At 38.7% G+C, this 22,999-nt stretch overlaps 1 protein-coding gene and 1 long non-coding RNA gene across 6 annotated transcripts in view; one reads left to right on the top strand and one right to left on the bottom strand.

Moving 5' to 3' along the window:
* On the bottom strand, positions 1–22,930 carry LOC134809422 (uncharacterized). Its single transcript, XR_010155069.1, has 4 exons — positions 22,850–22,930; positions 20,410–20,543; positions 8,308–8,400; positions 1–2,374 (listed from the first exon to the last, which is right to left on the bottom strand). It is a non-coding gene; the product is annotated as an uncharacterized LOC134809422 (long non-coding RNA).
* The window catches only part of CNTN4 (contactin 4), a 959,696-nt gene that overhangs the window by 915,040 nt on the left and 21,657 nt on the right, over positions 1–22,999 (top strand). For 3 of the 5 annotated variants that reach the window (XM_009444763.4, XM_009444765.4, XM_063805293.1), the window contains 3 exons: positions 12,122–12,297; positions 16,882–17,002; positions 20,655–20,813. In XM_009444763.4, the coding sequence (XP_009443038.2) occupies positions 12,122–12,297; positions 16,882–17,002; positions 20,655–20,813 (456 nt within the window). The remainder of the gene's footprint in view (positions 1–12,121; positions 12,298–16,881; positions 17,003–20,654; positions 20,814–22,999) is intronic. The other 2 variants (XM_009444772.4, XM_063805294.1) reach the window with 1 other exon arrangement.

Consider the following 22,999-nt stretch of genomic DNA (forward strand, 5'->3'; position numbering starts at 1 on the left):
AGGGGTTTTGTTTGTTTTAATTCAAGTAACTAACATGTTTGTGGAATGAGGAAGTCATTAATGTTTTTTGACTAACCAAGACCTAGCCAAAAATCTATTTCTCTTTCTGCCCTTAATCTCTTTCTGAAGTATCCTGCCAATTTTTAATGCTGACCGTTTCTCAATACTTTCAGTCTGTAGTAGTACTAGAGTGCTTCACTTATCACTATGGCAAAGCCTACTTGTCATTTTAGAGAACAGTAAATGTGGATTTGGAAAATGTGGGACTTTGGGTCACGTCAGAACTCTGACTTAAATTTCAGGCACCCTTTAGTTGGAAGTGGCAAGATACAGCTTATCTGCAAATGACTGTAATTACAAAGATAGAGCTTGCCCAACAAAGGGTTTCTATTTTAATATCATAAAAACCAAAAGATGGAATGGTGCTCCACAAAAGACTGCCTTTTCACTTTCTAAAAATTCTTTTCTGGCTCTGTGTTCTCCACTTGGTGTGAATGTCATTTATTAGCATTTGATGTCTTTGTGGAGTAGAGGATTCTGCCGCTCTCTGCTTGTCTGTCTTGCTCTGTTTCTCTGCATTTTCATCTCCTTTTCCTTGTCTCTTGGCTTTAACATTCTTTCCACCTCCATTATCCTTTATATTAGATTAGATCTAACTTTTACATTATTTGATGTATCTTTAAATTTTATGTTCCCTGTACCTAATTTAAAAGACACGAAAAGTTGTAAACATCTCTCTGAAAATAAACTAAATTAAGTTGCTTTATACTTGCGTGACCCTCGATTGGTTTTTTATTTTTCTCTTTGGGTCAGCAACTCTCAATAGAGAGAAAAGTTTCCCTATCTCTAGTGTGGAAGATTGGACTAAATGTCCAGTGACCCTCAAACCTGCTCCTTACAAGAGTGAGTTTTCCAATGATTTGCCTCTTTCTCTCCAAAATGAAAAACAGTAACAAAGTCTTAATTCAGGGCTCTTCAGATTTTCATTCTCCCTCCTTTAAATTTCACTGAATGTGTATATAGGTCTCACTATGAAGCGAGCAATGCAGCAGGAAGAAGAGTCTCTTTTAGTTAAACTCATAATGCCTTACCTAGCTGCACACAAAGGGGGCATTTCAACAATTGCAGGGGACCTAATATCTATTAATAGTTGCCCATTCTGAAGGGTTTCAGGAAAAAGTTCACTTAGAATTACAGACAAGTCCTCAAACAAGCTAGTCAGTGGTGGACCAGACTATTGGGGGTGGGGGAGGGAGGATTGTTTAAGGCTTTGTTTTGCAGAAAGCTTCATCAATCAATCCTGTCTATATCAAATAAAGAGGGGGTAGCTAATATTGTCTACCAAGATATTAATACCTTCTATTTTAAGCTTCATATGCTCCTCGGTGACCTCATCTCAAATCTATAAGCAAACAAAGAAGTACTGCTTTAGAATATGCGAATTATTGCTTCTTTCCCAAGATGCAGTCCTTAAACAGAGGAATCTGAAAACATGCAGAAAATTGCTGACAGGAGCAGGTTAAACAGAAAAAGAGGGACACTCTCCTTCTGCTGAGGTTTCAGCACCATCTACTGTCCAGAATATTAACCCTTCCCCACATTGCACTGTGTGTGAATGGGCACTTGGTTTTTCTTTTGCATGTAATCACAATGGAAGGCATCGTCTTTGGAATTCATTGTCCTTGCCTCAAGGTGTACATTTCCTTTCTTTTATAGTTTAAGTAAACATTCGCTTACTTTTTATCAGTAGATGCAGCCCAATGCCCAGCAGATGCAATCACACATTCCTTTAATCAGCAAAGATCTTATTATGCCATTCTTACACATTGACTATGATGAAATTTACTGTATTTCACTGATACTAATGGGATTTTGGGGGGACTCTTTTGCTCAGTGAGTCATAAGGGAGAGTTACTTATGTGCAGTCACTGAAATAAACAGAAAACATTCTAATTATTATTTGATGAAAATGTTTCTCCGTGGGTAAAAGATATCTGTGGTTCCCATTTATGATTCTTTTTTATCTTCCATCACAGTCAAAGGCACGCCATAGAGTGATTTTAATTATACCTTGACTCGAAGATACAATGTATTTAATTTGTCATTGAGAATAGTCTTTTCCTAGTCCTTTCAGATTGTCATTTCTTTCGAATCATAAAGAAAGCTTCAAAAAGAAAATGTGAGAGGGCAAGTTTAACATATATCCCCCTTCCCTCTTCTGTTATTACTTGCTATTTGGCTTGAGGAAATATTCTTATTCATAGTGGAAGCTTAGGCACCTGCAGAAAATTCTTTGCATGTAGAAAGACTTCCCAGATGAGAAACCCTGCTACTGAAGCATGGCACAAATCCAGACCCCGGAGGTTTGCTTTCCCTGGTGATGGGTAAAAATAAAAACACACAAGTTGACGGTGAATGACTTTAAGACAGATTATATCTTGCTTATTAAAAACAAACAAACAAAAACCTCCTTATTTATCGTTGTGACCAAGTTAGAGACTTGGGAGGCAACCAAGAGCATTCGAGCATCATTAGAACCGTCTTCATAATTAAATAGGTGCTTTATGCTCCACATTTTGACCAGGCAGATCTAATAACTTTGATTACCACCTGACTGCTTGTTTCCCAAGTACCTATACTTGGCCACCCTCGATCGGCTTGTGCATAGCAGTTTCCATTTGTGGCAGTCAAGCTTATTAAACAGCTCTGCTTTGCGATTTTCCCCCAGTCCTTCAAAATAGATCAGTAAGCATTCCACTCAGGGGCGATTTGTAAATTGCTTTACACAAGGCTCCAGTTTGTGCTCACGCCTACTGGGGTCAAAATTTGCCTTGTGTTTTCTTCTGATGTCATTTGTCAAGTTGCACGTGTTGTTCCAAGAACCAGGTCACAATACTATGTGGCTGTGCCTCTTGGTATGAATCGATGAAAAACCTTGACTTGTGAACGTGCCCTATGCTACTTCTGTGTTTTCTTCTGCCACCTAAAAGGGCAGACTTCCTTGTCTTCAGCCAAAATACACTTATTGTTCTTTTTCCAATTGGTTCCTCTTCCCTTCTTCTTAAAGCAAAGTCACATTTTAATTATGTTAACAAAAAGAGAGGTAAGATAAATAAGGGTGCTATTGAGAGAACTAGCCTATGTTTTAAAATTGTAAAAATTCTCAATTCACAGACATAGTTCCTCAATGGAAGACAAATCTTAGTGAAAAGTAAGTGTGTCTAAAAGAGATCAAATGTGTAAAGGATTTTCCAAAGAGCAAAATTGTAAGCAAAGTAGACACTTAGGAACAAACTACATATATAAATGTCTGATATTATGTGAGTGATGATAACCTGAACAGATTTTATTTCATCAGGATATTTCGGCAGTTAAAGCTTATCCCTAAAATCAGGACTTGGAGCTGAGCTCCCTTCCAGGAACCTGGGGCAGACAAAAAAAATTCTACCCAGATCTGAGACCTTTAAAGGACGTTTACCTGTGGCCAGAATGGGCAGCAAGGCCACCCCCCAAAAAGAGTCAGACCTGTACAGTATTGGGTGCAATGCCCTTTATTTTGCTATGCCGTGAAGTGCAAACCCCAAATTTTTCACATAACCTGATACAGGCCTTTACAGCCACACAACAGGGAGAAGTGGGTGCTCATGAGGAAGAAAAAACTTCACTTATAAGATGAACTCCCAAACCAAAATTACAAAGACCTTGAGGAAGTCTGCCACCATAAGAGACAATCAGCAAATAGAACAAATGGCACCTTCAAAAGTAGCAATAACGGAACCACCTGAAAAGGACTTTTAGCTAAGTATATGTAGATTTCTCAAGGATAACCTCACCAACCCCATCCATCATTTCCTACTTCCCTCCTTACCTTCCTAACAGAATGGATTTGTTTCTGAAAAGTAATTCAGGAGGAACAGAACAAACTGGAAACTGTGGTGTTTCCATTTGTTTGTTTTGATAGCTCCTTCAAAATGTAGATCCTAATGACCCAGCAGAGAATAGTAATTATAAAATTGATCAATGTTTCTCCCATTTAAGGATGAATTATTCTCTAAAAACTAAATATAATTTTAAGTAATGTCTTGCTCCTGACAATAGGTATTTTATGAAAGTATTAATTCAGGTTTTCTCCCTGGTGTGAAATGCAGAAACTCAATGTTTAAATTTTAGGGAACTGATACATTTTCTTTATTCATTCTTCTTTTTATAAGTAGCATAAAACTTTAATTTTTAAATGGCATATGCTCTAGAATTAGTGTTCGCCATCTTTTTTATTTTATTGTTCTGTGGAGTATTCATTTTAAATATTTACATTTTAAGTACTAAAGCAATCTGAGCAACCCTCCCTTTCCTGTCTGGCACAGAAGAGTAATCACAGTGAGTGAGGATGCAGAATGGTGAGGTGGGTTGGAGAGCTCTATGGAGACATGACTGTGGGTGGGTATAGAGGTGGTGGGCAGAGGAGACAGCTGGCAATGTTGGCAGATGGGTTATACTGAACAGAATGTAAGTTGATTAAGCAAATTAGGAAATGTTTTCAGGATAAGATACAGAAATACTTATAGATGTGTAGGTATTATACATGTATACACACATAGATATTTCCCAGCTCTGTTGCTGAGAGGGCCTAGGATCAATGACCCTCAGTAACAATGAGCACATTGGGTCTACACCTCTTAGTTCTCAAAGCCATCCTCCACTAAAAAGCACCAGAGCTCCCTGAAAAAATGACTGATTCTAGGACTATTGCAGGAAAAAAGTATAATGTGAACCTTACTGGACCAGAAAGTAAAGAAACACTTGATGAATAATAGTAAAATGTAAAACATACGAAGAGCCCAACTTAAAAGGCCCAATGGCCAAAATGGGGAGAAACACTTAATGAATAATAGTAAAATGTAAAACATACGAAGAGCCCAACTTAAAAGGACTCCCAATGGCCAAAATGGGGACAATTTGAGCATCAGTGTAAATAATGATAGTAATGTATTACCACCTGTCAAAAGAAGCCGTGAATTTATCCTAATGTAAGTAAGTATATAAATAAATGGGGGAGAGGGGAACACTCTTCCGTAGAGTAGAATGTCAGCTGATGTATGTAGAAGGAAAGATAGCAATGGAGAATCACCGTTTGACAACCATCATAAAAGCCACTAATTCAGGACGGAGTCTTTAATGGATTCTAAGGCTGGTGGATACAAGTTTGATGACCATCAGGTGCTGGTGTAATCTTGGAATACCTCCCCACAAAGCACTCGTTATTTATTTATTTATTTTAGTTTATTATTCTTTTTCAGACAGAGTCTCACTCTGTTGCCCAGGCTGGAGTGCAGTGGTGCGACACTGCAACCTCTACCTCCTGAGTTCAAGCGCTTCTCTTGCCTCAGCCTCCCGAGTAGCTGGGACTACAGGTGTACCACACCCAACTAGTTTTTGTATTTTTTTTAGTAAAGGCAGGATTTGACCATGTTGGCCAGGCTGGTCTGGAACTCCTGGCCTTAAGTGATCTGCCTGCCTCGGCCTCCCAAAGTGCTAGGATTACAGGCATGAGCCATGGTAGCCAGCCAAAATACTCATTAGTTACAAGGGTGTAAATGGTAAGAATAAGATGGAGAAGCCAGGCAAACACCACCATATATATATATGTGTATATATGTATATGTGTGTGTCTGTGTGTGTGTGTAGGTGTATTTGTGTGTATATGGTAGGGAGAAGGGGTGTGTGTGTGTGTACACAAATATATATATATATATACACACATGCATATATATATACATATATATTTACACACATATATATGTATATGGGGGAGAAGAAAATAAGCAAATACAGTAAAATATTAGCTACTGAGGAGTGTATATGAAGGTGAAAGAGTTCTTTGTACTTTTCTGGCAAACTTTCTGTAAGTTTGAAATTATTTCAAAATATATTACTTTTTAAAATCAAGAAAAAACTACAAAATGTGGCCTTATAAGAAAATTCAGCAATGAACACAGATGAAGGGCCAGTGCTTGCATGGTGAGTGCTGAGTAAGCCTTCAGGCGGTTCCTTTTTAAAATTCCATATTCGACATAAGCCTGGATAAATAATAAGAAATAATTAATATAGCTTCCTGATTTATAGTACTTCAAGATTCAAGGCCTTATTTTCATCAGTCTCCCACAGGGCCACTCACAGATCGTCCATAAGTTATCTTTAACCAACTCTCATGAGTAGGAACAGAACTAGGCACCAGGGACTTATAAAAGTGTAAGATCTAGTCCGTGACTCCCAGAAAGCTGATCAGTTACAGGGGGAGAAGCAGGACACATGTAAAAAAGACAGATGATTTTGCACAACAATGCACTAGCTTAATGTCGAAGAAAAAAGAACAGTTAATTCCGATGGGCTTCATGAAAGGATAGGATCACCAGCGAACAGGGTGGCCAGGAAGGGCATGTGGGGAGGTGGCTCGGATTCATAGGCTCTTCAAGACAGTAGGCTTTTTCCAGCCTGGCTGGCCATTAGCAGAACTTGGCATCCCCTCTCTGAGGGTGCCCACCTCCACCTGAATACCTCCAGAAATGGAGATTCATGTTCTTCTGTGGCAGCCTATTTCCCTGTTGGAAAGGTCCAATTAGTAGAAAGTTCTTCCTTCTACAGAGCCAGAATATGCCTGTTTGTAGTTACTCTTTGCTTTCTACTTTGGGGCAATGCAAAATAACCTTAGCTTATCTTCTGCCTATAAGCCCTTCACATATTTGAGAACTGTTGTCATGTCTCTCCTAATTTACCTTTCTCATGCCAAACACTTTCAGTTATTTTAGCTGCTATGGAATTATTAGATCTTTCACTAACCCAGGTATACTAATGTATTAATGAATCCAAAACACGTTCCTAGTAAGCTGTAGTCTGACTAATGCAAAATACAACCAGATTATTACCTCCCTAAATTGGAACATCATGTGTTATTTATGCAACCTAAGATTTCATTCCCTTTCTTTGGCAGCTGCACAGACTCCATGAGCACTGAAATGCTTAGGTATTATCCATGTGAGCTGCCAGTCCCCCAGCATGTACTTAGTAGCTGATTTTTTAAGTGTAGTTTTTTGCCTTTATCCCTATTAAAGTTTGCCTAGGTGAAAAGGTTGGTCCCACTTGAAATCACTATGAATTTTGATTCTCATCTAATGTTTAGGGTATGCCTTTTAGATGTGTGTTTTATGCAGAATTGATACAGTTTATCTTGCACTGATTTTTATTGAAAAAATGGTGCCAACTATAGAATGTTGAAATTCATCCCTAGAGATGCTACCTCAGGATTATTGTCATCATTAATCAACACTCTTTGCTGTGGCATTTAAATATTATTAAAAATAATTCTCTGACCAGTCCCCTTGTGTCATTTGAGGTTTGCTTGCTGTCTGCTCTTTGACTAGCTCCAGGCCTTTGAAGAATCCCACTTTTAAATTGTCCCTATAAAAACTAATTTAAGGAAAAAAGATACAACTCTACTGAAAGGCATCATCAAAACCATTAGAGTCAAGAAATTTGTTAACAAAAGGGATGTGTCTCCTTCCACAAATGAAGATGGCTGAAACACACATTAAATACTATCCTGATAGGCACCAAGTGAATATCTTGGCACTGTAAATGAAAGATAAATTATACACTAAAATGGAAGGATTGGTAGGGTATCAGGAAAGCAACATTGAAATGGAATTCATATCCTGTGGACCCAAAAGCACTTATTTTTGCAGATAATAAGAACTATCAGCCAGGTATGGCGGCTCGCGCCTGTAATCCCAGCACTTTGGGAGGCCAAGGCGGGAGGATCTCTTGAGGCCAGGAGTTTGAGACTGACCTGAGCAGCATAGCAAGACCCTGTGTCTATAAAATAAATAAATAAATAAAATATTAGCCAGGCACCAGTGGCTCATGCCTGTAATCCTAGCACTTTGGGAGGCTGAGGCAGGCAGATTGCCTGAACCCAGGAGCTTGAGACCAGCCGGAGCAACATGGCAAAAACCCTGTCTCTACCAAGAATTCAAAAAAAAAAAAAAAAAAAAAAAGAGCTGGGCGTGGTGGTGTGCACCTTTGGCCTCAGCTACTCAGGAGGCTGAGGTGGGAGGATCGTTTGAACCTGAGATAGGGGAGGCTGAGGTGGGAGGATCGTTTGAACCTGAGATAGGGAGGTTGCAGTGAGCCAAGATTGTGCCTCTGCACTCCAACCTCAGGGACAGAATGAGACCCCATCTCAAAAATAAAATAAAATAAAATAAAAATAAAATACTAGCTGGACATGGTGTTGCATGCCTCTAGTCCTACCTTGATGGGAGGATTGCTTGAGCCCAAGAATTTGAAGTTATAGTGAGCTTTGATCATGCTGCTGCACTCCAGCTTGGGCAACAGAACAAGACCCTGTCAAAAAATACAAAATATAAAACAGTGTAGTGTTTTAAAAAATAGAATCCTTATCCAATGGACCCCAAAACACTTCATTTTAGAGACAATAAAAGCTATAAATCAGAAAGTCTTTCCACCAGCAGTGAAAGTGAGAATGTAATAAGGCTTGGATAAGTGTTGTAATTTATACATCTAATTGTGGATCTGATTATTAATTGAGTAGTTAATATTATTAAAAATACTGGTTAATAATTAACTCTTCCTCATGGTTATAATCCTTAGAACAAAGCAGTTAGTTTGCCTTTTGTCATTTATACATTATAGAAAACACTGTAGACAGTAAAAGAATTTTTTTTTAACTCTAGGAGAATGAAGCACTTGGTAAATATATAGATTTTGAAGCATCAGTCCTCTGGAGTTCAGAATTTATCATTCTACACAGTAGGAACCAACCACAAGTAGGAACGTTTAGGGATGTTGTTGGTCCTATTCATTGTTGCTATTTAATTACATCCAAATCCAGCCATCAGTTCACACCTTCAGTTCTAATTGCCTTTGAGAGTTCTATGCACAGAACAATAGCTGAAGTGACTCTTCAGAACAGAAGTCATAAATATAGGTTCTTCCTGATCTCGATGAATTAAAACCAAAGGAGAGGAGACAGTTTGTTTTGCAGGAAGCCATCTGTTTGTTTGTATACAGGGTTTGTATTCAAATTTTAGGAAATTAATCAAGTAAAAAGCATCAAAACTCACAACACGGAAAACAAGAATACTGAACAAACATACACTTTGAGAAAACCAAGTCGCTAATGAGATTTTGAACCTCTTTAGTTTAATCTTTTCTTGTCCCTAGGAGACCTCTCTGGTACGTGTACAGTGCATGACGTTGCATTGATTCTTGCTGCTTTAAGGCTCAGAACATGAATCCGCGACCAGTGCTGAGTTAATGAATCAGCAGCTGTCAGCACAACAACTGCACCAACATAATCCTTGATTCAGGGAACTTCTCTGGTCCTTGGTTAAAAGACAGCTAAGTTTACCAATAATAAAAATCTGTCCCAGATCCCTACATGTGCACAAAGAGGTGAACGTTTCTTTAGGAAAGAAATGTCATTCAGAAACGTGAGCCAGAATTTGAAATGGCTCTAGGCTTTGGGGTATGTGGCAACTCCTTGCTGCTAGCCCAAAAGTTGTCAGGAGATAGGGAGACAAGACAGTTTTAGGGACTGGAGCCTGGACATTTGACTCCACACTCATAAGTCTGATGTGTAGGCTTAGAGCTAGAGCCACCATTTTAGGCATAAAATCATCACTGCTTGTTACCTGTCTAAGGCAGTAACTACCTGACACGTGCAGTGAAGCCCTCTGCAACCATCTGCACCCCATGGCAGAAATTCTCTGAATTCCTCCTTCGTTTGAATATCTTCAGTTGAGTACACATAAGAGTGTCAATTGCTGTATTATGCCCTCAGACTTATTCTCTGCATGATTTGCATGTGGACATCATGTTTTCAGTGAAAAGAAAGGCAGAATCGCACAACAGACAATATCTTAATGACTCTTAGACATCAGTCTGCTCATTTGTTAAATAGGGATGATAATAGTACCTATTTGTTAGGAATAAATGAAATAATCCATGTAAAGTCCTTAACAGTGCTAAGGGACTCGATTATTATGAATGTTCTTATTCCTTCAGCCTCTGTTATATGTGTTATCCATGTAAACACAATCCATGCTTGGCAGATAAATCAAGAAATAAATGAATTAAAATGAAAATCTAAATTGCAGAATCAGTGGGCAGCTGTTTAAAGTAGAACTAGGCAACATCTTTATCAAATAAAACCCATAAAGGTATATCATTTTAGCCTGGGATCTGTTTCAGTCTTCATTTTTTCTTGAGGAAAATGTAAATTTAAAAACGTCAAATGACATGTTAAGTCAAAATGGGGCTATTCCTTGATGTTTACTTAGAGTAAGATTTGTACTTACCTCTTTTCCTCATTAAAAAAAAAAAAAACACAACTTCATCACTATCTATTCCTGATGGTAAGTGAATCAATATAGCAGATTTTTATTATGTAGTCCTCAAAAGCCTCGGTCTTTCAAATCAGGGGTTTTCTATCCCATTACCTCTTTGCTGGCAGTACCTGTTGTTCACTTCTCATTTCATGGACATCACTCATTTAACAGTGACTAAAAGCACATTAATCTACTTATCATGATCTTTTCCTATTTTTAGAAAACAACAAAAGTATATCCCACTACTAGATTATAACCTATTTAGAACAGAGATTTCCCTTTTGTAACTGAGAGATTTTCTTTCTGTAGTTGGATAAAGGGATAGAAAAAATGTTTTAAATACTCTCTTTAAAGAGGAAATTTTAGCATGGGTTATCAGTAAGTAAGACTCACAAAAATTCTCCTATCAGATATAATTTCAAAATTCCCAGCGGATATTTTAATCCAAGAGGTTCCCTGAATAAATATTTATATACCTCACAGCCTGAAATGCAATCCCATGACTATGGGAGAGGATTAGTCAGTGTTCTTTTATTATTTGGTTTGGTTTTGGTTTGTCTTCTTTGTAATTGTTTGATTGGCTCGGTTTGGTTTAGTATGTAGAAATTTCTGGAATATGGCCTAATTCAGAATTTTATTCTTTAGGCATGTATATGGCCTTTACATTGAATTCAAACTGCTTCTCACTTGTGTACTGTCTGACACCATTTATGAAATCATGTTGCAGAAAAATAAGGCACTATGGGTGTGAATGTAGTTTTGGAGTTCATAAACTCTCTCAGCTAAGCAAGCCCATTCTATTCCCAGTTTAAACTATAATGTAAAGGGTGAATTTTAAAGCGAATTGATGGTCCTTATTTTTAAAAAGTAATATACCTGTATCATTTTGTCAGTGATGTTATTTATGATTTCTAAATAAATAATAAACAGCATTATTTATGATTTCTAATTATAAATATTAGAAAAATGTCTAATAAAATTTGCTAAAATGCCAACTAGTTTCAAAATGGTTAAAACTGTAAGCTTAAAGCAGATTATAAAATTATGTTGACAAATGAATAAACATGCCTATATAATATTGAGGAGAAAAAGGAAAATCGTATTTGTCTCATTTTTATAATGGTGTAAAACAAAACAACTGAAAAACTGTGAACCAAAAAGACTGGGGGAAATTATACCACCATGAAAATAGATGTTTTATCTGGGTAGGATTTGTTTTTCTATTCCTTCTTTTAATTTTCCTGAATTTCCTAAATTACCTGTGCTAAAACATTTATTACTTTTACAATAGAAAAAAAGAGCCTAACAAACTTCAAATCAACATGGATTTTTCCTGTTTGCACTCAGCTGAAATGTAGCTTTCTGGTGAAACTGGAGAGAGACGAAAACCTTTTGAAAGAGGCAATTCAGAGCAGGCTGCCAGAAAGTAAGCCCTTCCATGAGCATCTTTAGAGATCTCACCTCCATGCTCCCTGGCTGAGTTCTGTTGCTCTGAGAAGGTTCACATAATGAGTGTTTTCATCTTTTCATATTAAAAATGACCTCCTGGCCTGAGTCTGAGCTTCCCAGATGACTGAGGTTTGCTGGTCACAGCCTCAGAAAAAATAAAGCAAAATTACTTAGTATTTCATCCTGCTCTTGGAGTCTACATTGTATTTCCACACAAGCTCACAGACTTTGTTGTTGTTATTGTTTGTTTTGTTTTAACTCTCCAGATCCAACAAGGGTAATGGTACCCCCTTCCAGCATGGATGTCACTGTTGGAGAAAGTATTGTTTTGCCGTGCCAGGTAACGCATGATCACTCGCTAGACATCGTGTTTACTTGGTCATTTAATGGACACCTGATAGACTTTGACAGAGATGGGGACCACTTTGAAAGAGTTGGAGGGGTAAGTATTAATATCAAAAACTGACTCAAACTAACTTGTTTAGACCAACTTAACAATATATTTAAAGTTACTGTTTTAGAATTTTGTTCAAGTAATCTTATGGCAAGAAACTCTTGGTTAATTCCTGCTCCTTTTTGCACAATAAATGTGGCATCACTCATTGAACAACCCTACATGGCAGGACTGCTCCCTAACTGGCACCGATCCTACAGGTTAATTATTCATTCCTGTGTGTGGATTAGATACTAAGGCTCACAGGCATTGGATGACTTGCCTTGGCCTCATAGCTACTGAATTGTGGAACTCAGCTTAAAACTTCAAATCCCAAACTCTGTGTCACATATCATATCATATATCCTAGAATCTGACCAAGAAAATAGCTTAAGGATAGTTTCCTTCTGTTTTTAGGCTGCTAATTAAACTCCCTTTGACCTTGTAGAAGGCACGTCATTGTGAATTTAGGGTTTTCTTTCTTGAATTTGAAAGTCTGATGGGTTTACTTACTATCTCCAGGTAATTTGAATTCAAAATGATTGGATTTTCAAAATGCCTTACTTTCCATAACTGTATATTATCATTGAACACATAAAAAAAAGAGGTTAAATCTGGGAACAATTCCTATCTATCACAATCATTGTCAAAAAATTTTTTTCTGCTCTAACGCAGCTCTGTGATCCCATTGACAATAAAGATGGACTCCGGCTGCCATTTTTATGAAGGAGTCCAGCCAAAACATAGCAGAATACAAAAATGGGGCCCTGACTTGAAAAGCTCTCCCCACTTCCTAGGCTGCTATGAAAATCTGTCCACCCCCTTTATGTTGAGAATAAGTGGCCTAAAGTCATCCATATGATATAGTGAGAGCATATTTTCCACCCAACTACAGTACTAGCCCTGTTCATCACAGTCCTACTACCTTTATCAAACAGGGTTTTTGCAGTTGAGTCACAGAATGCCCAAAACAATTTCAATGACTGTTGTCTCAGTTCTATGCCAAGAGTGGTATCTGATTGGTACAACTTTAGATGGCACAGGAAAGAAGTTAATTCGTTACATCAGTGGATGCCTGGGTTCACTAGGGATTATCTCTTGGGACCCTGATTGAGAAAGGCTGGATGAAATTGCCAGCCTAAACCATTCTGGACCTCTTTCACATGGTTCAGCTTAATAACTTTGGCTAAGTGAGAGAAATATTAACTTCTTCACAAAGACATTGGAGATATTGAATATCCTGAGGTCTAGGAAAGTACATAGCCCAATGTCTACCACAAAAGAAGTACTTGATAAACTTTAATGGTGGTATTAATTGAAGGAAGGGTAACATTGATTGTAATAACAGGAAAGTGTAAATCGAGAACATTCTTCATAAATTAAGCAGCATGTTCTCACATTAAAACCAATTTCTTGGGCAGGAGAGATATTAAAAATGCTAAATCTCAGAATGGCGCAAGCACCAACCAATCAAAACAGATGCCCGACCAATCGAAGTGGACGTCCTACCATTCAGACACATGTAGCCTTTGTGCCAGAATGGTGCCAGGGCTAAGGCAGAAACAGGGACACCTAATGAAGTCAAACACTGATGACCACCTTTTGTAAAGACAGCTGTCCGTAGAGCTGCTCACATTCATCTTTCATATGGGAAATGTCTATCTCCTCTGTTAAACTAGTGCTAACACCAATCAACTCCTGCTGAGAAATGCATAGAAAATTAAGGACAGCACAACCACATGTGAGATCTAAGTGTACTAGCCACTAGGATCATTAATGTCTGTGGAGTCAGGACTTGATAATAGAAGAGATAAGCAAGCGCAATTTTGAAGTCAAGCCTATTTCAGCTTCGACTTCCTGGGTCAGCATGGTGGAAATGATGCTTGGTATAGAGTTAACCTATTGAGGTTTTATAAAAGTTATTATTTCATTGTCCTCTGATACCCCCCATCCCCACCAAGTATTCTGTCAGGAACACAACAGACTGCGGTGGTGGAAAATAAGCAGATGCTGTTGTTTTCTTTGGTAGGAACATAAAAAATGTAGATCTTAGTTAATAGTTGGGTCTGGGTGACTTCAAAGAGAAAGAGAAAGTTATTGTGGTCTGCTTTGATGAGACTCTTACCTTACTCCTGAGTCTATTTTTTTCTTTGTTTCAGTTTTACTTTAAAAACACAAATCCAGTCAAAATGTGTAAATAACTACAGTACTTCTGAATCGCAAAATCAAAATTTTCTATTAATAGGTTGCTGTGCACTGAAATATCCAGGCTACAAGTTTCTTTGACATTTAAGCCCTTGATGAATAAAGTGAATTAGATAGATGGTATAGGCATTTCCCTAAGGCCAATGTGGCTTCCCACCTTCCCTGCACACATCCCCTGGGGCATATTTTTTATTTAAACCTGTATTCAAAGTCCCCATATGTGAAATTTCTTAGGTACAGTATCAATAATCTTAATAATGGTGATGATAATAGTGATAATTCCTGATACTTGCAAAGTGCCTAATCATTTATCAGGTACTTTCTTATATACACTTGACCCTTGAACAGCACGGGTTTGAGCTGTGTGGGTCCACTTATATGTGGATTTTTTTTCTACCACACTCAGATTGCAAATACAATATTCGTGGGATGTGAAATAACCCACATATATGGAGGACTGACTTGTCATATACTCGGGTTCCAGAGGGCTGACTGCAGGACTTGAGTATGTGTGGATTTTAGTGTACTACGGTCCTGAGTCCTGAGTCCTGAGTCCAATCCCCTGTGTCTACCAAAAGATGACTGTAATAGCTCCTTAATCCTCACAGAAATCTTGCCAAATAGGTTAACAATTATTTTCCCATTTTATTGAGCAATTATAAGACTTGATCCATAAACAGTGGCATCTGGATGAGAAGCCAACTGTTACAAACAAAAGACGTTTTGGGTTAAAATACCATAGCTTTTCCTGAATTAGATTTAACATCTTTGACATGTCTGTTTCATAAAAAAATGGATCATGGCTGTCAGTAATACCAGTTTAGAGTTAATCTACGCTTCAAGTTTTCAGAAGATTTTCACATAACACAGATAATCTCATTTGATTTTCACAACCTAGCATGAAGGTCAATAAAGGTCTTTTGAAAGTCAGTAAATCAAGGCCAAGAAAGAGTAAGAGATTTAGATGAAATCACACAGCAGGAATCAGCCCAAGACAACTAAGCACCAAAACTGTAGCTCTTCCTTCACTCCATGCTTTGGCATCTCTTCTAATCCTATCTCTAATTGACAATTCTATCTCTTCCATTATCCTGTGAATGTGACACTCTGTACTGAAACGATGGAGATAACCAAATACATATTAATTTTGAAATAGAATGAGGATATGGTCTTTCCGGATGCTAGTCTAGTGTTACTGTTAAGAACAGGGACTATATGGGTTCAAATCCTGGCTCTGCCATTTTCTAGCTACGTGACTTTAGGCAAGTCTCCTAACCTCTTTGTGCTGGAATTTCCTCATCTGTAAAATAAGGATAACAAGAATACCTGCCTCAGAGGACATGTGAGTATTTAGTGAGTTTAATATAGGTAAAGTACTTGGAAGCTGCCTGTCATATAGTAAATACCATTAAACATCTTCCATTACTATTGTCATTGGAGAAATAGCAACACAAGAGTCTGTGTCAATTCCCTGTTGTATAGTTTGGAATGGGAAAATGAAGGAGGGCCAATATACCCTAAATTATCTTGTCATCCATTACGGGTTTAGAATGAAGTGTAGTTTTTCAAATCTGGCCTCTAGGGTGGTCTCTTCATCAAGCAGCTATTCTCCAAACTTTGGATTAACAGGGCTATGAACCAAACTCCAAGGTGTAGCAGTGTTCTTCAGGTAAAGTGCTGCCTTTGTGATAGCCTGTGGAATCATCTCCTCACATTTATTAAAAGTACTGTGCTGGCGAATGCTGGAGAAATATTTCTGGGGCGCATAGACATCCAAACCAGGCTGTAATTAGTCGTATTCATCTGCTAATCAAACATGCATTTGGCATTTGGAAAACAAATTAGCACTCTTCCACACTAGGTGATGCGAGATTTCCTTGGAGAATCTGGTCTTCCTAATCCTTTCATTCCAACCTGGGAGCAATAACAATGCTGGCTCTAAGAAAGGGTTGAGCAATAAAATGCAGATACTTCCAAATGTGGGCTTGCTTCCATTTTCCAAATACAGAGTTCTAAAGTATCAGAACGCCAACCAAGGCCATAGGCTGAGGGCATTTCTGAAGAAACTCACAAAACTAGATCGAGAGCCACCGTAGTACGTAGGACTTATGTAGCATGTAACTTACGTCCTTCCAACATGGGTGCCAAACTGCTCCAGAGACTCAGAGAAGCCAGACACCTGAGGTCTTGTCGAAGATGTGTTCTGAAAATGTCGCTGTTCTTATCTCTCAGGCAGGCTCACATATTTTTAATAGGCCATGGCTTGCATCACTAATGTTTTCATCAGCCAGTGTAAAATAAATCCATTAGTCACCGTGTCCTCCATGTGATAATGATATTTAGAGCTCATTAAAAAGTAATTGTAGCCACTTTCCCCTACTTTATCAGCAGGATTCAGCTGGTGATTTGATGATCCGAAACATCCAACTGAAGCATGCTGGGAAATATGTCTGCATGGTCCAAACAAGTGTGGACAGGCTATCTGCTGCTGCAGACCTGATTGTAAGAGGTACTGGATTTTGTTGTTATTGTTGTTCTTGAAATATTTTCATGATATCTACTGTAGCGCAGAGTTCCAGAAACCTCAGTGGTTTAGAATTATGGGAAAAAGTCAGGCAGAAGCTGAACATTGTAAACAGTGGCTAACAGTCCACAGAAGTTTCTGGTTCATATACAGTTCCTCAGTGCGGGTTGTCAGAAAATGCACCGAACACATCCAGTAACTTTACACTAAAAGGATAATTGAGTAAATCGAGTACCCGATTACGGCTGTTGGAGTTGATATGACCTTCTAGAACAAATTTAGGTGAACAAAAGCAGATAGTTTAAAGAGGGATTAAACTCTCCCTTTTTATGTTTCATCTGGGCTAAACTGAATTAGTATCCTAGGCCACTGGTATAACAGCAGCTTAAGTAAAATCATCATCAGGTTTATCCGAGTTTCCTTTTTTCCCTAAACTTCACAGTGCTGTTCGGTTCCTAAAATAGGGTTTTGGGAGAGGACACTTCCTGACTGCCTGGGATGTAGTAAATGAGCTGAGAGTTGATGTAAATACTAACATTTTTGAGATTCTCTTGAATATTATCAGCATGACCTAATTTGGACCTAAGAGCTATGACCCCCCTGGCTGAGCAACACCAACTGAGTACATTCCAAGCCTCACCAAACCAGTTGGCAAAGGAACTGTAAATGGACTTTTAAGAAATATTTTTAAATGAAAATTAAAATATTCACAAACCAGTGTACATACCAGAATCCAGCCTATGCATGTTCAGGGGTTTTCTATAGCATTAAAATAGAGGCCAATCCAGACATCAAAATAATATCTTAGCTAGAATCTCCTTCATCAGAATCCCTAACTGTTGGTGTTCAGGCATCTTTGGCCGGCTGGCAGAGTGCATGGCAAAACTTCGAACGCAAGAAAATAAAAATTTAGGGTATGAGTGTTGGAGGCAGGGTTAATCTGCGTGCACAGAAAACAAGGTATTATTGGAAGCCATAAAGAGTGTTGCTGTATCCTCTAGGCATAATGTAAGGGGGGAAATGTGTGGGAGTTAGCAACTTAAACTAATTGTGAAGAGAGGGTTCAAGAGAAATAGCGATTCCAATGTGTCTGCTTTGTTCCCCTTTAAATTGCCTTTAAAAAAACTTCCAGTAACAGTGCAGACAAGGGCTAGAAATGAGAAAAAACTTTCAACCGAGGTAGATCTGCCCACAGAATAACTTATAGAAATGTGTTTATTTCCATTTGAAAATACACCAGGCTGGTCTGCCCTCCCCTTGGGAACAAAAGAATTCTGTTGCTGAAAATTTATCCTCTATTTAATTAGGATAATGTTCAGATCAGCAGTTAAAACACCAATAAATTAGACTAATAAATATTTAAATCAGTAATACTTGAAGTTCTTAAATGATATTGTATACTTCATTTCACAGAAAATAACATTAAATACCAGGAGGAATTTGCAAACGCAGTCTCAAAGAAAATCTAGTCTAATCAGTTAATAAGGCCAATAAATTAATGTGCCATTTAAAACCATAATCTTTCATTTTATCTCCTTCGGCTCTGCCCTTGCAGCTTTTCTTGCACATTACAGAGGCGGAGGCAGGAATGTATTTCACCACCCTGAAAGACATTTTCATATTTGAAACCTATAGCAGCTTTGAGTCTTGGCTCCAGATTCTTTGATTTTCTGAGGCCTGTTCTATTTAACCTATAGCACTGTAATGGCAGCCAGAAAGGCCACCCTTCCTGAGGGAGAAGCAGACCCCAGAATCAAACTAATCTTCCCTTTGCCATCGCCTGAAACAAAATCTTCTACGTGCCCCTGAGTGTGTTATTTTGTTCAGAGGACAAACATTTGTACATTTTTCATTTTGAAAGAGGGAGTCCACTTCCCTAAAACAAAGTTGGTAAACATTCTGTAAGGTCGTATCTATGCATCGGTAGGAGAGGGTGGCAGGAAGATAAAAAAAGAACAAACAAATTCAGGAAAGTACCATCTTCTCTCCAGTGGCCAAACTCATACCAGCCCTTCATTTTCTTCCTATAGAGAGGCCAACAATGGACTCAGATATTTCCTATCGATTTAATTCTTTGAAGAGTTCAGAGGGAAACACTTTTCTATTTGTGGTACTTAGATTTTAAAGGACATCAGTGCAGCATCCATAGAAAAAAATGGTGGGGAATGCTAGGATGAGAAAACTAGTGAAAAAAATTATATTGTCTTCTAGACTTTATCTGGTTAAAAGGGGTCCCAAGACCAAAGGTTACATCAGCTCTATCTAGGTGACATTAGACTGACATGCTGAAATGTCACCATGGAAAATTAATCAGTTCCAGCATACAGATTTCCAGACATTTCATTCAGGAGTGGGAGGGAGAAGATAAATTTAGTCTCACCTGTGGGTCTATAAAAGTGATTTTTAAAAAAGGAAAGAGAATTTAGGGCATCACGTAAACGGTGAAGGAGTGAATCCTAGAACAAAGACTAACTTCAGGAAATTGCTGTTAACTTTGCACTGCTCTGTGAGAGGTTTCTTTTTTCCCTGTCCCTGTGACATGGCCCGATAGTATTTGGCTAGTACATTTGATTGCTAGACTGGGGATTCGCAAATCCCTCCTAGGAACATCTCCTTATGCCCGTCTAATGGGCATGAGGTTTGTCATTATGTCCCCTCACCATCACCTTCCCTCCTGAGGTGGTCAATTGTACCTTGTTAAAAATGCATTTAACTGCCTGGTAAGAGATTTTCATGTTGGAAAATAGGATAGCTGCGGGTCTTTGCTCTGGCTCTGTTGATATTTTGTCTTTGCCTGCCAGCTGCTTTCCATCCCTCTATTTCTTTATTAGTTTCAAGCCTTCATTTAAATCTGATTTCCTCCCCTTTCCATGGTTTAAGTACATGGACAGAAACAACGAACATCAGGAAGAGAAGTAGAAAAATATGGGTATGACTTGCAGAAACTACAGATGAGGGTCTTTAGCATCTAGCCCAATTTTGAAATTGCTTTGAAGAAGGGAGTGCCTTGACTCTTGCGCACCGGCCATTTTCACAGCAGTTCCCTTGCACGCAAGTGTGTGCTCATATGGGATGCAGGGTTGGGCGTGAAGAGAGTGCTAGTAATTACAGTGCAGCAGAATGTGCAGAGCAACACTGTAACCTTCAAAGTTTTAAAGCCATTTGTGCTTAAATCTATATTCTCAGTGGTAGAAATAACCATTTCCAGCAGACTATACTCTTTATGAAATCAGGAGCAATATCTATCTTTTCTCACTACCGTATCCTCAAATAACACTGTCTGACCCATATTAGGAACCTATAAATAAATAATGAATTAATGAATGTGGGCTCTTATGGTACCCCAATACTCTCTATTAACATTAAGTATTCAATTGTAATTATTTGTTTACCTATTAGTTTTTCATATTAAACTGTGGGCCCCTAGAAGGAAGGGGCTGTGTTTCATTCACCTCTGTGGTTTCCAAGCCCAGGAAAGTTCCAAGCACGTAGTAGGAGTTCAAAAAGGATTTGACAAGTGATGAATCTGTGAATGGGTAAATAAATGAATGGGTCAATGCCCCATTCAAGTATGTGGATCCTTTACTTGGGTGTTTGAATACACTGCTCCAATTCTGGGGGTCTTGCTCTTTCCCAGGTCCTCCAGGTCCCCCAGAGGCTGTGACAATAGACGAAATCACAGATACCACTGCTCAGCTCTCCTGGAGACCGGGGCCTGACAACCACAGCCCCATCACCATGTATGTCATTCAAGCCAGGACTCCGTTCTCCGTGGGCTGGCAAGCAGTCAGTACAGGTACCATATTGGATGCTTGGCTCAGAGACATTGGGAACTCAGCATACTGGACACAGCACTGTGGCAAGGAACGTCTAAGTTCTCATTCAGACACTACTACAAATGATATATTATGGCAGTGTTTCCTAAACCTCGGCCAACTGTACTATCATTAATATTTTTCTTTATATCAAATCACAGTTGGGTTTTTTTAAACTCATCCTAAGCAATAGGATCTGTGAAATGGTATGTCCAGGCCAGATTTGGTGGCTCACGCCTGCAATCCCAGCACTGTGGGAGGTAGAGTTGGATGGATCGCGTGAGCCCAGGAGTTCCAGACCAACCTGGGCAACATGGCAAAACCCCCTCTCTACAAAATATACAAAAATTAGCCTGGTGTGGTGGTGCGTGCCTGCAGTCCTAGCAACTCAGGAGGCTGAGGTGGGAGGATTGCTTGAGCCCAGGAGGTAGAGGTTGCAGTAAGCCAAGATCACACCACTGAACTCCAGCCTGGGTGACAGTGAGACTCCATCTCAAAAAAAAAAAAAAAAAAAGTCTGTTTTGGTGGTTGTATATGTATTTTCCGTAACACACATTAAAAATATATTAGTTATAAAAATAAAATGCATCAATCTGTATTACCTAAAATCATCTGTGTAGCACTGTGGTTCACTTTGGAAAGCAGTGGATTCTGCTTGACTATAGTCACTTAATAGTCACAGACTTCGTAAAGTTTACACAGTGCTCTCAAAAAGCAATAACAGAGGATTATAGGGAGCCTCTTCACTTGCTGCTGTGTTTTTAGAGACAGGGTCTCACTCTCTCACCCAGGCTGGAGTGCAGTGGTACAATCACAGCACACTGCAGCCTCGACCTCCTGGGCTCAAGCAATCTTCCTCAGCCTGTTGAGTAGCTGAGACCACAGGCACAGGCCCCCACACCCAGCTAATTCTCTAAAATTTTTTGTAGAGACAGGTCTTGCTATGTTGCTTAGGCTGGTCTCAAACTCCTGCACTCAAGCAATTCTGCATCAGCCTCCCAAATTGCTGGGATTTCAGGCGTGAGCCACTGTGTCCAGCCCCATTTTTTTAGATGGATAAATTTGGGGATAAAAAGACATGAGATTTCTTTTTAACCAATTTTACAAATTCTTAAAAAAAAAAAAACATTGTTAGCAGCAACACTTCCATCCTGTTTCCCTTTATTACATGTATACAGCACTTCCTATTTTTTAAAAGTTTCACAGTTATTTCTCTTTGCATATAAAAGAATTCTTATACTGTCCCCACTCTGTCAATACCTCCAAATTGACTCATTTTCTTATTTAGATTTCATTTAAGGATAAATTGGATGAACAAGTAGTTATTACAAACAAGATACACACTCCTCTAGACAGCAAAAGTAGGCTATATGGCCTTGATGTTTTGAAGGAGAATATGCCCAGTGTTGAGCAATTCATATAAATCTTGTTGATTTTAACCCATTTGTTTTTTTCATTTTAGTTTACCAATCCTTAGAAATGGGTTTCTGTGTTTCCTCCTGTAATCACTGAGTCACAGGTGTGCTTTAAGAAGGAAACATGAGAAAAATATAGAAGTTAGGAGATGAATTCTAGACCTGACTGCTAATCAGCTGATCTCTATACATCTTCATTTTCCTCTTCTGTTAAATGGGCACAATAAGAATTGTTTAAGAATGAATATAGGCCAGGCGCAGTGGCTCACAACTGTAATCCCAGCACTTTGATAGGCCAAGGCAGGTGGATCGCTTGAGCCCAGGAGTTTGAGAGCAGTCTGGGAAACGTAGCGAAATCCCGTCTCTACTAAAATTACAAAAAAAAAAATAGACAGGCATAGTGGCATGCACCTGTAGTCCCTGCTACTCAGGGGGCTGAGGCACAAGAATTGCATGAGCCTGGGAGGTGGAGGTTGCAGTGAGCCGAGATTGTGCCACTGCACTCTACCCTGGGCATCAGAGAGAGAGAGAGACCCTGTCTCAAAAAAAAAGAAAGAAAGAAAGAAAGAAAAGAAAAGAAAAAAAGAATATAATACTTTTACCTTTCTCAGAGGATAGTTGAAATAGTGTGTCTGGCACTATACAATAAATGCTGAAACACATGTGAAGGGGTGATAGTAATGATTGAGTCAGGTAGTTTGGGGTCTTGTGGACTGTGTGTCTTTTATGATGTCATCTGCTGGTATCTGATT

Source organism: Pan troglodytes, chromosome 2 (genome assembly GCF_028858775.2).
Source record: "Pan troglodytes isolate AG18354 chromosome 2, NHGRI_mPanTro3-v2.0_pri, whole genome shotgun sequence".
NCBI classification, from domain to species: Eukaryota; Metazoa; Chordata; class Mammalia; order Primates; family Hominidae; genus Pan; species Pan troglodytes.